The sequence below is a fragment of the Mustela erminea genome, chromosome 17 (assembly GCF_009829155.1).
Source record: "Mustela erminea isolate mMusErm1 chromosome 17, mMusErm1.Pri, whole genome shotgun sequence".
Lineage (NCBI taxonomy): Eukaryota > Metazoa > Chordata > Mammalia > Carnivora > Mustelidae > Mustela > Mustela erminea.
This window is the reverse complement of record NC_045630.1, coordinates 36,974,504-36,989,901: the sequence shown is the minus strand read 5'-3', so window position 1 is coordinate 36,989,901 and position 15,398 is coordinate 36,974,504. Positions and strand designations below refer to the sequence as shown.

At 34.8% G+C, this 15,398-nt stretch overlaps 1 protein-coding gene across 1 annotated transcript in view; it reads right to left on the bottom strand.

Moving 5' to 3' along the window:
* Positions 1 to 15,398, bottom strand: part of LOC116576067 (REST corepressor 3-like) — a 54,272-nt gene that overhangs the window by 13,339 nt on the left and 25,535 nt on the right. Inside the window, 2 exon segments of the mRNA XM_032317841.1 lie at positions 5,733 to 5,810; positions 10,407 to 10,625. Of these exon segments, the coding sequence (XP_032173732.1) occupies positions 5,733 to 5,810; positions 10,407 to 10,625 (297 nt within the window).

Below are 15,398 nucleotides of genomic sequence, written 5' to 3'. Positions count from 1 at the left end.
GTGATCTCTGTCAAACAAATAAAATCTTTTCAAAAAATTAAAAAAAATAAAAGTAACATGCACTATGAAAACTTACTTCGGCTTATAAGCAAATTAAGAGACAGGATAGACGCAAATAGCTATTAATAAAATTAAAAGTTCAGAGTATACTGCAGATTCAAAGATGAGAGGGAAAAGTTACAATGACTAGACCAGGGAAGAGGGCCAGCTGGAAGGGATAGACACGGAGGTGGGTTAAAGAACATGGTAAGTTTCTGAAATGCAAAGATCAGGACAAGACCCACCACGTATGGGCAACAACAGGATCAACAATTAGGAAGAAGTGATAAATAACGTCTGGAAAGTTGGTGATAGTTTAGTTAAGTATGTAAGGACCACTTTTGGAAGTGGTCCTTACATATCAAGGTCAATGAGTTCACACTAAATTTAATAAGCAATAGATTTTTGGGGGGAGGGAACAGAGGGAGAAGAGTAGGATTCTGATCAGAATAAGACTTTAAGCCTGGAGAGCTGGCAGAAGAGTGGTGCTGTTAAGGACCTAAGACGTTATGAAATGCTGATTGGGGAGGTGCAGGAAGGCAAGACTGAGGTGATGATGGTAACCTGGGATTCACGGACAATGAGGTCATTCAGGTGGAGCTCAGGATCCAATTGAGGCTAAAATAGATTCATCTACGCAAACACAGCTTTTGAGGGTTTGGAAATGTTTATGAGGGAAAACAATGGAGTCATATCTTACTTACATATAAAGTTCTAAAATCTGCCCATGAATTTAAAAAAAAATTCTTTTAAATCCAAATTACTAGTGCAATGTTCTTACAAAGGTGGTCATGGTCATAGGCACACGATTGCTTAGTAGGTCCACACGGCCAGATATCTCTCCAGCACTGAAATGGACCAAGTCTTTCAGTTAATCTCAGATGAAGCTTTGGTTGAAATTTAAGGTAGTACTGAATGAAAAACAAATACATGTTTAAATACTAGAATTTCAAGTCAAGGAGACTGCTCGTACAGGAGGCCTGTGGAAGCTAAAGCCTTCTAAAGAAATAGTGGATTCACAGTTCTGGCCTCTATCAGCTTACTCTGCAAGGAAACATTTGATAAATGGGAGTTGAGGCAGGATTGTCAGCTCTACTCTACTTGCTATTACTAAATATAACTCCGTTTTACCTGGCTTAATATCTGCGGTTGCATTTGTGCCATTTAAATGTACATATGATACAATTTTAGTATAGTGAAGTGATGAGCTTGTATGTTTCCAAAGAGAAGTGAATTTTGAGGATAAAAGCTTGGAGAATGCTTCCATTTACATATAGAAGGGAAAACTACAGCTGAAAAGGGAACATAATAGTTACAAAGGACATCCCCTCTCAAAAGTTAAAGGTACAGAGAGGTTGTCATCTACGTCAAGGCTGAGAAAAAGGCAAGAAAAACGAGTTAGCGCTGTGGAATTTGATCATTAGCAGCACTGTTGGCCTTTAAGCAGCAGCCTCGGTGGAAAATGCAGGGAGGAGGGTTGAAACTGCGAACTCTAATTCATTAGAGTCCGTGTGACCAAATAGAAGCAGTGGAAGAAAGGGAAGACTGAAGGTGAAATGGGGTCAAAATTTTTTAAATACGTAAGATTCCTTCAAGTTACTGATTTTTCTATTCTCTTTTAAACCCCAGAAACTTTGGTAGAGATTTGTCTAACTTACAGGAAGGACAACTAGGATGTATCTTGGAATTTAGAATTGTGTAGTTGGTATGGTTAGCTAGGTAGTATGATGGAGAACATTTTTCTACAGCAAACCCCAGATGGAAATACTGTTCTTTTTATCATACGGTTTCTTTATCATAATGAAATACTAACCTAAACTAAAATGATCCAATATATAACAGTTATAAAACTAATAATATAAAAGGCTCCAAAGGGCCTTTTAGAACAATCGATGACATCCCTCGTGAATTCGGCATCTTTACTGCGTCCTTTCCCTACTAAATTAGTCCTCTCATCTTTCCCATTTTTGTCAGTAGTCGATTCACACTATCTTTGAGTTGAAAGAATTAGAAAAGGACACCAAGTTAAACCTTCCATCCAACATCCTTAATGAAAGGATGTCACCTACCTATGCATGAAAACATCAAAAGATGAGGAAATTTCTAGCTCCCCAAAGCACTCCTTTTTTAGTTTCTTCCTTCCTGGTTTCGTTCATCTCCTTGTCCCTTGTCTCCTTCCTACCTCCAACCAAAACAAATCAAAGCATAACCCCACAGGCCACCACTCCCCACAACACTCTTACATACTTTCAAATAGATATATTATGTTCTATTTTGCAATGTTCTTTGGATTTATCACTAGCTGTCCACTCCTACAACTATCACCTGACTGTACCCAAAATGCCTTTTACCATTTACTTTATCACTCACATGCTTTGTATTTTAGCAGCTGTAAAGTTTCCAACTTAGCCTGTATAATACTGCCAGGATAACCTTCCTAAAATTAAAAATTCCCATTATATCCTTCCTGTATGGAAGAAACTACAGGGTCTTCACATTTGAACTAATTTAAAAGGAAAACTTCTCTTCCTAGCTCTCAAACTTTCACACTTTAGCCCTTGCCCACTGATTTCTATCATAAAGAAGTCCCTGTTGAACTCAATCCTGTTAACATCTCTCATTTACCACATTCACTCCTCCTCAGCGTCCAACTTTGCCTTCCGAAGTAGACAATACTCTTCATGAAAGAACTGTTTTACACCTCCTTTAAACTCTCAGTGGTAATCAGCACCACAATGCGCACATAAGTGCTCAGGGAATGCCCCTTGACTGATTTTCTCCTTCACAGGATTTATATGTATTTTGAATATACTGTTCAATACCAAACCACTGTTCATATTATTTCCTTTCTTGCCCTTTTTGCATGTGCAAAACTCCTACTCATCCTTCAAACCTCAGCTGAAACATCCCCCATTAGGGAAGTCTTCCCTGATTATCCTAACAAGCATGAGTAATTACCACTTGTTTTCCTGTAGCTTTTTTTTTTTTAAAGATTTTATTTATTTATTTGACAGAGAGAGATCACAAGTAGGCAGAGAGGCAGGCAGAGAGAGAGGAGAAAGCAGGCTCCCTGCTGAGCAGAGAGCCCGATGCGGGGCTCGATCCCAGGACCCTGAGATCACGACCTGAGCCGAAGGCAGCGGCTTAACCCACTGAGCCACCCAGGCGCCCCTTCCTGTAGCTTTTTACTTATAAATCTATCACACAACTTTAATCAGTTTGTCTTATACTATCTAGACAGTTCTTTTTTTAGGCAGATGGAAAAATCTACCCAAATTTCCCATAGTGCCTAAAACAGTGCCTTACATGAAATAAGTGAACAATACTTATGGGAGTGAATAAACTTTCTTCACCAATTTTTTTCCTAAGTGAAAAGAACAAATACAACCAAAAGAGTAAGTAAAGCATCTTAGTACCTGTTTACTTTCAGTTGAGTTACATCACTTTGTAGCCTACTGTTCTAATGGTTAATGAAATTTCTTTTATTACATATTAGGCAGAAATTCTATCTAACCTAAAGAAAAGGTGATCATGACATGACTTTTCAACGTCTTTACTAAGACTGTTAATTTAGTATTTTGAAATAGATCTATTCAGGTTATTTTTCCCTGCAAAGCAACAGATAAGACATGATAAATATAAATATATCCTGTTTCCTAGATAATAAACCTACATATATTTTTCAAGTCATAGGAGTTCAATAAATCAACCTCAAACTAATATTCAAACTTCAGTGTATGGATGGTAGAGTGTTAAGATTCTGGTTGTTTCATTTGGATCATTATTTTTAGAAAAACTCAAAAGATGTCATATATGTCTGATAACTCTAACCCCAAACCGCATTTAAATGTGAGAAATAATACACAATTTTGCTATTAAATGAAAACTTACAAAAGTAAGAGTGAGCAGGAAATGAATCTTGGACTCCATCTGGATTCTAAGACTGTGAAATATAGTCAAAATTTCACTATTTACTAGATTTGATGTTGATCAAGCCAGTTAACCTCTCTGAGGCCCAGAGGGATTTGTCATGTAAAATAGTATTTGCTTCATCTACTTCTTGGAATTTATGTGAGCATCAAATTAGGTACCATACAGTTATGTTATTGCACTTTCATGTCTTACTTTTATGTCATGTTAATGAGTGAAGCTATCCTTCCATTTTTTTTGGAAAATTTGAGGTTAGAATCATTGTTTCCTTGAAAAGTTGGTAGACTTTCTCAGTAAAACTGTCTGGGCCTAGTATTTTCTTATGAAAAAAATGTTAACTGTTCCTTCATTTTATTTAATGACTATAAATTTATCAGGCTTTCCTTCTTAAGACAATTTTGGGAAGATATATTTTCCTACAAATTTCTAAGCTTTGTTTAAAATTTTCAATTTATTGACATAAAGTTCTTTATGGTAGTCCCCTATTTTTAATCTCTAATATAATTTTCTAATTTAATTTTTTAAGTTACAAAATTACAGGCATTTAAAGCTTTTGGATTTTATGCATCTTAATGCATAGATATGAAATTTAAATAATTTTAATATAAAATTTAAAATAATTTTTGTTACAATAATATAAAGTAGTATTCTTTGTATTACTATCATTCAATAAATAAAAATGTCACTTGAATGTTTGTCAGTTTACTTGTGGGTTTGGAATGAGATGGTATATTAGTCTATGTATATTTCATTCTTTCTCATTATCTAACCTTCGTGAAAGAAACCATTCAAAACAAAACAGAAAAAAACCCCAAGAACAACTTTATTCCTAAGGATTCTTCCTTTCTGAAAGATTCTAATGAGTGAGACAACATCTGGTGCATTCGTTCTGAAGCCCTCCCCGCAACCTTGCTGCCCTCCCCTCAAGCCCCTCATGCATATTTCATTTGTAGATATTTCAGGCAACTTGTGATTGGGGGGACAAACCATTAGGACCAAATAAGGATGATTTGATTATTAAATAATAATATAAATAGGCAAGTCCAGGATATGAAGCACAGCATACAAATCTTTAAAAAAAGAAACAAGAGAAAAGATTTACAATAGGAGCTTCTGTGAAAAGACTTGATTGGAATTACAGGCATTTAAGCACTCCTATAATTATCGCAAATATCAAATATATATTAGGTTTCAGAGGAAACAGAGGGAAGAATTGAGAAAATGGTTAATCTATATCTCGTTCTTAGATTTCAAATTTTCAGGGACAGGAGTACAAAAATGTTAATTAAGTCCACATACTAAAATCCTCATTAAAAATCTGAGTCAAAAGACAAATACCTTAAAATAAAAAAATTGTTAAAATTGCTAAACCGAACTCTTTTTCTTATGTTCTTTTTCTGTGTTACAAATTCACATAGGTAGGAAAAGGCTTTGAGCAAACACTGCTGCAGACCCAGAAACATACTGGTTTGCTCATTAATTACCTTCCGTGTTCATGTGCACTGGGCCTATCTGTATAGCTGTTTTTCCCTACTTACTTTGCTTGATATGTATTGCTAACAGCAGGAAAGAAATGACTTCACTTAAATCATTATTCAAGTCTCAAAAGACTATCTAAATAACAAAATAGAGACATGACAAATTACCCATGCTATGGTATCTTCAAAGTATTAACAACACATGGGGCCAAAATAGTAAATACCGGATATAACTCAAAGAATAAGGTTTCACCATACTTAGTCGCATACTCTTCAATAACATACCTCAGGAGGTTTGAATTCTTCAATTCCACCTTCCATTTTCTATTTAAGTGCACTGTTTACTTGTTTAGCATTCTGAACCTTCAGAAAAATAACCCAAAATATGAATCAGATCTCATTCTTAGGTAAACATATGAGTACTCAGTAAGTGAAAAGGATATATACCAAATCCATCTTAAATTTTATTTCAGGAGGACAGACAATTACATTTTACCACACTTGGGCCACACAACTAATACCCACATCAAGAAACTATATATATTAACTAATTATATATATATATATATATAACTAATATATCTCTAGTAGGCCAATAAACAGTCTACAAATTATAGTATCTGAGTATTTTTTAACAATGTCTGTTACAAGACAAATGGTATACAGAGGAATTAAATTCCATCAATATTGCTCATTACTATAATGTTTTAATAAAAATAACAATTATCCCAATAAGAATAATAATGATGCGAGTGGATAGTATTAGGTGTTTATTAGGTTAAGCATCATTGTTGGTACCTCACATGTAATAAATCACTTAATTCTCACCACTACTTTGTTAAGTAAGTATAATCAGTTCTGCTATAACCTGACACAGGCCTTCTCAAAAATCACCCTACTAGGCAAAATTGCACAATAAAAATCACAAGACTTATGGGGAAACAGAGCCTGGGACCCAACACTGAGAAACTTCATCAGTGACAAATAAAAAAAAAGACAGGAAACTCATAAAAATGATAGCAGATTTATGCATTCTAAATAATAAAGAAATTTACAAAGGCTACGATAAAGATGGCACTTTACCTTGGAAAAGACCTCAGGTTACTTATAGAAGTGTCACATAATTGCACCATGTGAGTTACTGGGAAATGGTAGGAGAAGGGTTATTCGAAATCAAATGAAAAATTTTAACGCCAGCTATAGATGTGTGTGGTTCATAACATATAGTGAATTGAGAGAACTGGTACACATCTGAAGTATTTGGATATATACTCAGCTAGATCAGTTTTCCACTGATAAAAATAAAATATAAGCAAATGCAAAATTCACATTACACTCAAATTGTTCCCTAGTATATTAATTGTGTTGGAACAAATTCATGTTTTCAAAATAAGCATTATAGCAGAACTGACTCTACTTTTACACTACCCACTCTACAGATGAGGAAGGCAGGGCACAGAGAAGTCCAGAAATGTTCCCTATGCAACAGACAGATGCAGCAGAACCTGAATGTGAACCATGCCAAGTTTTTAACTATCATTCTACTGGCAATATTATTCATCTTTACCTAGAATATTAAGGATTAAGATTTTTGTTTCTTCATTTGTTTACATGTTTTTCTTGGCTTGTTTTTTTTTCCCCCTTCCAGTATGAACAATCAAATATTTATAAAGTGACTTGTGAATTTTTTTTCTCAGAGATTTTAACACAGCTAAAATGTAAAAATCTAGGTTGATTCAAATGTAGTTAGTAGGCCAACCATGTTATACACACAAAGATAAAACGTAAAAACGTAAATTCCTTAAGAGTTTCACAGATTAGTGGGGAGATAAATAAATATAAAAGTATAAATATAAAAATATTTATATATTTGTATACATATATAAATATATGTATTATATAAAAATATAGAAATATAAAAATGTAAAGAAAGCTAAAACACCTAATGTAGACTTGGAGGAAGAGAGAAAAGAGAGCAAATATTTTGTATTCATGTTAACACACGTGGGTAATAGGGAAAATAGGTTTAAGTTCTCCCAAGGAGATGACACCCAAATTTAGTTTCAAAGGATTACAAAGAATTAAGCAAGCAGGCAAGGTTTGGCAGGAATGCCTTTCAGGCAGAACAGCATGTAGGAAGAGTTATGCTGGGACAAAACAGGCAATTTGAATTCTGCCTAAAGACTGAAGAAAAGATTTTATTTATTTGTTTGTTTGTTTATTTATTTATTTGAGAGAGCATGCGCACGCATGCGAGGAAGAGCTGAGGGAGAGGGACAAGCAGATACAGTGCTGAGTGTGGAGCTCATGTTGGCCTCAATCTCACAACCCTGAGATCATGAATGGAAACACTTAACAGCTTCAAGACTACTTGAAATCTTTTTAAAGATATTACAGGCAGGGACGCCTGGGTGGCTCAGTTGGTTAAGCAGCTGCATTCGGCTCAGGTCATGATCCCAGCATCCTGGGATGGAGTCCCACATCGGGCTCCTTGCTCGGCAGGGAGCCTGCTTCTCCCTCTGCCTCTGCCTGCCATTCTGTCTGCCTGTGTTCGCTCGCTCTCCTTCTCTCTCTCTGACAAATAAATAAAAATTAAAAAAAAAAAGATATTACAGGCAAAGTGTTTTATAAGTTCTCTAAAAAGAAAGAGTGCTATGGTTTGGAAGATAAGAATTGTGCACATGTTCATTGTTCAACTAAAGGCCAAGCATTCAGTCAAACACCTACTATATACATTAGAGAGCCTGGTGTCATAAAAGCCAAAGAAAAGGAATTCCAAGAAGGAAGAAGTGGTAGTCAGTGTCAGATATTAATGAGCAGTGACAGATTCAAGAAAAATAAGAACTAAGAAGAGGGCACAAAACCTGGCAATTTGTTAATAAATAAACTTAAGATAGCTTTTTCCAGTGGTAGAACTGGGATGGTGTATGGGGCAGAAATTACACCGGAAGGGTTATTGAATATGTGATGGGAAGAAAGCAGAGGAAGCTAAAATGGTAGGTATTTATTCAAGAAGTTTGTTGGATAAGAAAAGAGAAATATAAGAGCTGTTTGGGTGAATAACCAGGGTCAAGAGATAGAGAAATAGGAATGTTTGGGATGAGAAAAACTATCTTGATCCCATACTAGACTGTTGCAGGATTCTTACATTTTATATAAAGTAGTATAATATTAACCCTAAGGATAACACTGTAATACCTAAACAAGGATGATATGGTAGGCTGAAGATGCATACTGTAATCCCTACAGCAACTACTAAAATAAAAAACGCAAAGGGATACAGTTGAAAACATAAATAAGATGATGTTACACCTCTCTCTAAAATCCTTCAGTGGTTTCTTAACTCACAATGAATTTTAAATTTAACAAGACCTTTTGATCAATTCCTATCTATCTCTGCTGTAACCTGCTAAAGGCAAGTAGAAATTAATGAAGAGCTTCAAAATGAATGATTTTGATCATACCAGTATTTTAAGAAGATAACACAGACAACAATGTGTAGCATGGAGCTATAGCAAAAGTGAACAACAAGGAAAAGCCACAAGACAGTTATTGTCAGGGAAGAGGTTATAAACACCTGAACAAAGGTAGTAGGGATGGGATTAAAAATAAGGAGACTAATTTAAATAAAATTTCTCAGGTAAACTTACATAACTAGTTTACTACTTGGATTTGTGTGTTGGGGGATGTGACAATAAGGGATAAATCAAAGCGGATTCTCATGTTTCAACAGACAGGGAACAAAGAAAAACAATCTTTTAGGGGTAAGATGAGATGCCTAGCAGGTAGCTAGAGATACAGCAATACAGAACTTGGGAGAAAAGTCACAGCCTGAGAAGTAGATTCAGAAGTCACTGACAAATAGTGTAAGACTGCTTGATACAGACCAAGAAAGCACAGACTTAGAAAAGTTACTAGGTCTAAGGGATAGGGAAAACAACAGAAAGCTATCTGTTTCTGAAAATGAGAGGGGAAAAAATGAGTAAAAAGGCCAGTGACCAAAGAGCAACCATTAGCTGAGTACTTACTATGTGCTATGCACTGTTGTAAGCACTTTTCATATATTACCTGTTTAATTTCTCACAAGCATCATATTATCTACATTTCAAGATGAGGAAGCAGAGTTAAGAAGAATTAACCAGACACTAAAAAGAAATTTAAAAAATAAATAAAAATTAAAAAAAAAAAAGAAGAAGAAGAAGAGTTAACCAGCTCCCCCAAGGAACTAGACAATGTAGCTAAGGTTAAAATTTACATTCACTGGGGCGCCTGGGTGGCTCAGTGGTTTAGGCTGCTGCCTTCGGCTCGGGTCATGTACTCAGGGTCCTGGGATCGAGCCCCGCATCAGGCTCTCTGCTCCGCAGGAAGCCTGCTTCCCTCTCTCTCTCCCTCTCTCTCTGCCTGCCTCTCTGCCTACTTGTGATCTCTGTCAGTCAAATAAATAAATAAAATCTTTAAAAAAAATTTACATTCACTGACCCTAGATCTTGACTCTTAACCATGATTAACCTGATTATGATGATGATATATTTATAATACCATGGCAGCTACTACTGGTGACAATGAGGAGGATGAAGAGAGCAGCCATTATTCACTGAGTATTCAAAGACCCAGCTCACTGAGTATTCAAGACCCAGCTCAAAAATCTGCCAATAACATCTCAACCAACTCCTACCAACCTGCAAGAGAAGTATGAGTATTTTATCCTTAATTTCATAGATATAAAACTGAAGCTCAGAGAAATTCTATTATTTCCCAATATCACAGAGCTAACCAGTAACAATGCTGGGATTCCAATTTAGAAAAGACAGAGGCATCTTTGAATTTGGAAATAAAGTAAATTTTAAAGAGTGGAGCTTATGTAAGTGGGTAGCTGAGAAAATCCATAGAAAACTTAGATTACTGAAATGGATGAACAGAATAGACAGAATTATTAAAAATGTGATTTTTATAGACTACCTGACGCTTTAAAGAGATCAGCTCCATGTCCAGTTGCCACAGGATGGTGTTGGCTGCATTGGGACTACAGGAAACAGCTACCACATCTTCCTGGGTTAAATACATGCCCTTAGGGGGATGGCATTTAGATCGCTGAGAATGATGGTGGTCTTGTAAACTCTGATACTCTCTTCTTCCAAGTCCAATCTTGCTGGTTTGGACAGGTTGCTCAGTATTACCCTAGAAGAATAAAGACAGGTAATAGGTCATTATGTATAAACCAAAGAAAGTCTATTACTGGAAGTATCTGCTACACTAAGTACACCTATAAAATACTTCTAACCAATTACATTATGTAGACGTACACACACACACAGAAACACACACAGCACTCACCAACTGGGGGATAGACAACATAATGTATCCTTGATATATCCACTCAATAAAATGTTTGGTTTCTAGCCCAGAGGACTACAAACAAATGAAAAAAATTAGATTCTAAACTATTCTTGTTTGCTTCAAGATAGAATATATTTTCCCTCAGCAATAAAGGGCTTATAAAACAGAAAAGCTGTTAACTTATGAAGCGCCGAGTTTTTTAGGAAAATCAAAAAGGGGCCAATTAGAATTAGGACAAGTGGCAGATAACACTTCATTCTCACTTCAGAGTTGTTGAAAGAGAACTATGCCTCTGAAGATTAAAAAGGACACAGAATGATCTTAATCTTGACATTTCTAAACTCGAAATCTATTTATCTGTGAAGAAAATAGAATGTGAATTTGTATTTTGAAAGAAGTTAGGACAGTTAGAATAATAAGGACCATGAACTCTTACGTAGGATTTCATTATTACTTGTAATATTCTTAAACTGTGATATAAAAATATGATGTTTTTCTGCTTCTGAGACAGGAATCCACTTGAAACAGTGCCCATTAGGTTGAAGGCCAACCTAATTTCAACGGATGAGATTACTGTTCCAATAATTTAGAAAAGGAACTCTAAGTAAAAGTCATAAAAACAACTGTATAATGAAACATAATCCACCTCACTGCTTAACAACTAACTCAAAGCAACACATGGCAAATTTGATGTTCAAGGAAATTCCTCCCAGTGTAGTACTTCTAAAATTGCTGGATCAAGTATTTTTTTTAAATATCTTTAAAAATTTAATTCTGAGGTGGCAGGGAAGTGAGAAAATTCCTCAGAGACCAGAAATAATGAGAAAGCCACAATCTAAGGGTATAAGTGAGTATAAAGGAGCTGGCATATGCCAAGGCACAGGCTTCAATGGACAACAGGTTTAAGTCACAGGAGATAAAGCCAGACCCCTGCAAGGGAAACCCATCATTGTGTGAAGTAGGAAAAAAAAAAACACTCCTGTCTTGTTGAGGAAGAGAATGATCAAAGAAAACATGCCTACCTCATCCTTAGCTGAATGAAAAGTAAAGATACCCAAAAAGTCGTCCCTGAGAATCCCTAATCACAGGCCTACACTAAAGCTGGCTTGGGAACTAAATTTATATGAATTGTCTGGCCTGAAAAATCCCAAATCAGAAATTTAAAGTGTCTCAGGTTAGTAAGATCTTCAGACACTTAGCAAAAGCAAATGCAAAGTGTCTCTAGCAGAATCCATTTTAAACCCCGTCTCAAAAATTTTCAACAAGTATGTTCCAAAGAAAATGATTTCCCAACCACAAACTGCTAAACAAGCCCCATGAGTAAGAGATGGCAGAAGCAAACTATAGAATTAGCTCTGCAATGACTACAGATATTAGAGTTACTGGATAAAGGTACTACAATAAATGTGTTACATGTGCATAAAGAGATAAATTGAATATATGGAATATTCTTTTAGTAGTCTATCAGAACTGACTAAGCAGATATGCAAAAGAACTGAACAGAAAATCTAGAAATTAAAAAATATTATAAGTAAGATTAGAAACTCAGTGGATGGATTACTTAGCAGATTAGACAGAACTGAAAAGAACAATAGTGACGTAGAATGTACATATGGTAAAAATTACCACAATGCAGGGCAAAAATATGGAAAGACAAAAATGATGGAAAATGAGTGGTTAAGAGACATGTGAAACTTCATTAGATTTCTAAAAGGATTCCCAAAAGAAAGAATAGAGAATGAGGAAGACAATATTCAAAGAGGCAACAAATGAGAATTTTACAGAACTTAAGACATAGGACTCAAGAATTATGATGATTCCAAAACAAATTTACAAAAAAAAAAAAAAAAAAAACCAGAACAAAATAAAACAAAAAACCCAGTCAGATATTTTAAGGTGAAACACCACTAAAGACAAAGAAGAGACCATAAAAGCAGAGAAAGAGAAAAACACAAATTACCTCCAAAGGAATGATAATTAGACTGGCAGCAGACTTTTCTGCAGGAATGACCAATATCAGAAGTAGTAGAATATTATCTTCAAATGAAATAGACACCAAAACTATTTATAAGTAACAGACTCTCACTAAATTAACCTGTATAAGATATATTTCAGGAAAAGGGAAATGATTTTTGAAGAAAGGTCTAATATTCAAGAAAGAATAATGAGTAAATTTTAAACATGTATGTAAATACAAATAAATATCGACTCTATATTTGAAAGATTTTAAAATATAAGGTGTAACTAAAATAGGATAAAAATTGCATATATCAGGAGGGCAGTGACTGAAGTCAAAGCCTTTTAAGGGCCAATATTAATCATGAAGTCATTAAAAATATATATATATATATTAGACTTTAAGTTAAATGCACAGGAAAAATTTCCAGGGTATACAATAAGAATAGAAATATATTTCTGTAACAACCCAAACTAGCAGAGAATAAAAAAGTAGAACCAGAACCGAAGATGATTGAGTCTTAATGCAAGGAAAAAAAAAAAAGAGCAAGCCATGAAGGAGGGGAAAACTAGAAAAGGCAAGTCAAATAAAAGGTAAAAATGAGAAAGAACAAAAATATACACGGATACACAGGGACTAGACTCTCCAGATAGATTATAAAATCCTACCAGTATTTTCCTCAGAAAGAGACAGACTTAAATTGGGAGGACATAGAAATATTGAAAGAAAATAATTAAGATAAACCAGGCAAATAATAAATCAAAGAAAGATGGCAGAGTTATATCAGACAGAAGATATTACAAAATACATAAAAATTTTTGAAACCTGGGTTTGAAATGGATTCTTCTAGAGACACATACTGATAAAAAGTTCAATTCAGTAGCAAAATAAAACAACTCTGGACTTCTATTCTATGCATCTAATAACAACAGCTTTGAAATATAAAGAGTGTCACCTCTCAATTAATGATCAGATAAGCAGGTAACAAAAACCACATCAGCAAGGCAAGAGAACACAGATTTCAAGCACAGAACTGACTAGACACAATTAATAGACACAGAATCCTGTAACTAAAAGAGTATTATTTTCTTCTCAAACACACATGGAAAAACATTTGTGAAAATTTTGTATTCTAGACTTGAGGTTTCAAAATATGCCATCAAAATCCTCAACGTTCCAGCCATTGAGGAGTGGAATCTATGTTTCTTCCCCTTGATTCTGGATCAACTTCAGTAATGCACAGTAACCCACAGAATGCAACAGAAGTGATGTTGAATAACTTCCAAGGCTAGGCCAGCAGAGGCTGGGTAGTTTCCACTTAGTGCTTTTGGAATAAATGCTTTGGAGAAAACCAACCCATGGTAAGAAGCCAGATTGCTCACAAACCACCAGGTTAGAGAGGAATGCCAGATGGCAGCTAGCATATTAACTACCAGTCATGTAAGTGCGTTGAAAACTTTCAATTATATTCTAGTTGATACTGAAACATAAAAACCATTCTAAAATTAGGAATAAGGTAAAAATATTTGTTATCCTAACTTCTTTTCAACATTATAAAGGTGAATCTAGTTCAGTAAGGGAAGAAATAAAAGGCATGTAAGAATTAAAAAGAAATAAAACTATTATTTTCAGAAAACATAAATCTCTTCATAGGAAATGCAATCTACAAATAAATTACACAAAGGTTTCTTTTCTCCCTATATGTCAATGGAGTATTTATTAGGGCTTTTCTAGGAATACATAAGCTTTAAGAGCAAAGGTCCAAGAATAGCCAACTCCTTACTCCTTAAAAAACACCACCAAGCAGTGGGACTTATACCCTAACAGCCATCAAGACTTACCATAAAGCTACAGCAATTAAGATCTTGTAGGACTGACAAGAGGAGCAGAATAGATAGTCATGCATATATAAAAACCTCATATATGATAAAGCTGCAGACCAGCTGAAAGAGAGGAACTCACTTCTGTATTAGGAAACACAAGTAAAAATGGATTTCTACCTCACATGAACCAACCTTAACTACTGACAGATCAAGGACTTAAATGTAAAAAAGCAAAACTTAAAAGCTTAAGTTTGAAAATACAAAAGAACACAAATTGAACCTGTACATGCTTCTGATGTAATAGCTGTTCATCAAAAGCTACAAACTGCTAAAAGCTATGCAACACATTTAACTAAGAGATCAGTAGCCAGAATGCATAAGGAACTCAATAAGAAAATGAACTTTTATACATTCTGTCTTTAAGAAAAAGACAAAAACAACCCCAGAGGAAAGGAGGTAAAAAATAAGCAAACAAACAAAAATAGGATTTTTCTTTAAAAAGACACAATAATAGACAATAAACAGATAGAAAAATATTCAGCCTCATTAGTAATCTGATGAAATTGAGAACACAATGATACCATTTCATACTACTAGATTTATAACATTTTAAAAGTCTGAATATATCAAGTATTGGCAAGGAAGTGGATTATAAGGACAATGTGGGGGATGGGGACACTGACCTTCCCTGCAATCAAAACTCTGTATAACCTGTGACTCCTCAAAAACTTAATCACTAATAGCCTACTATTGACCAGAAGGCTTACTGACAACACAATGGATCAACACATCTTTTGTTATATATATTATACCATATTCTTAAAATAAACTTAG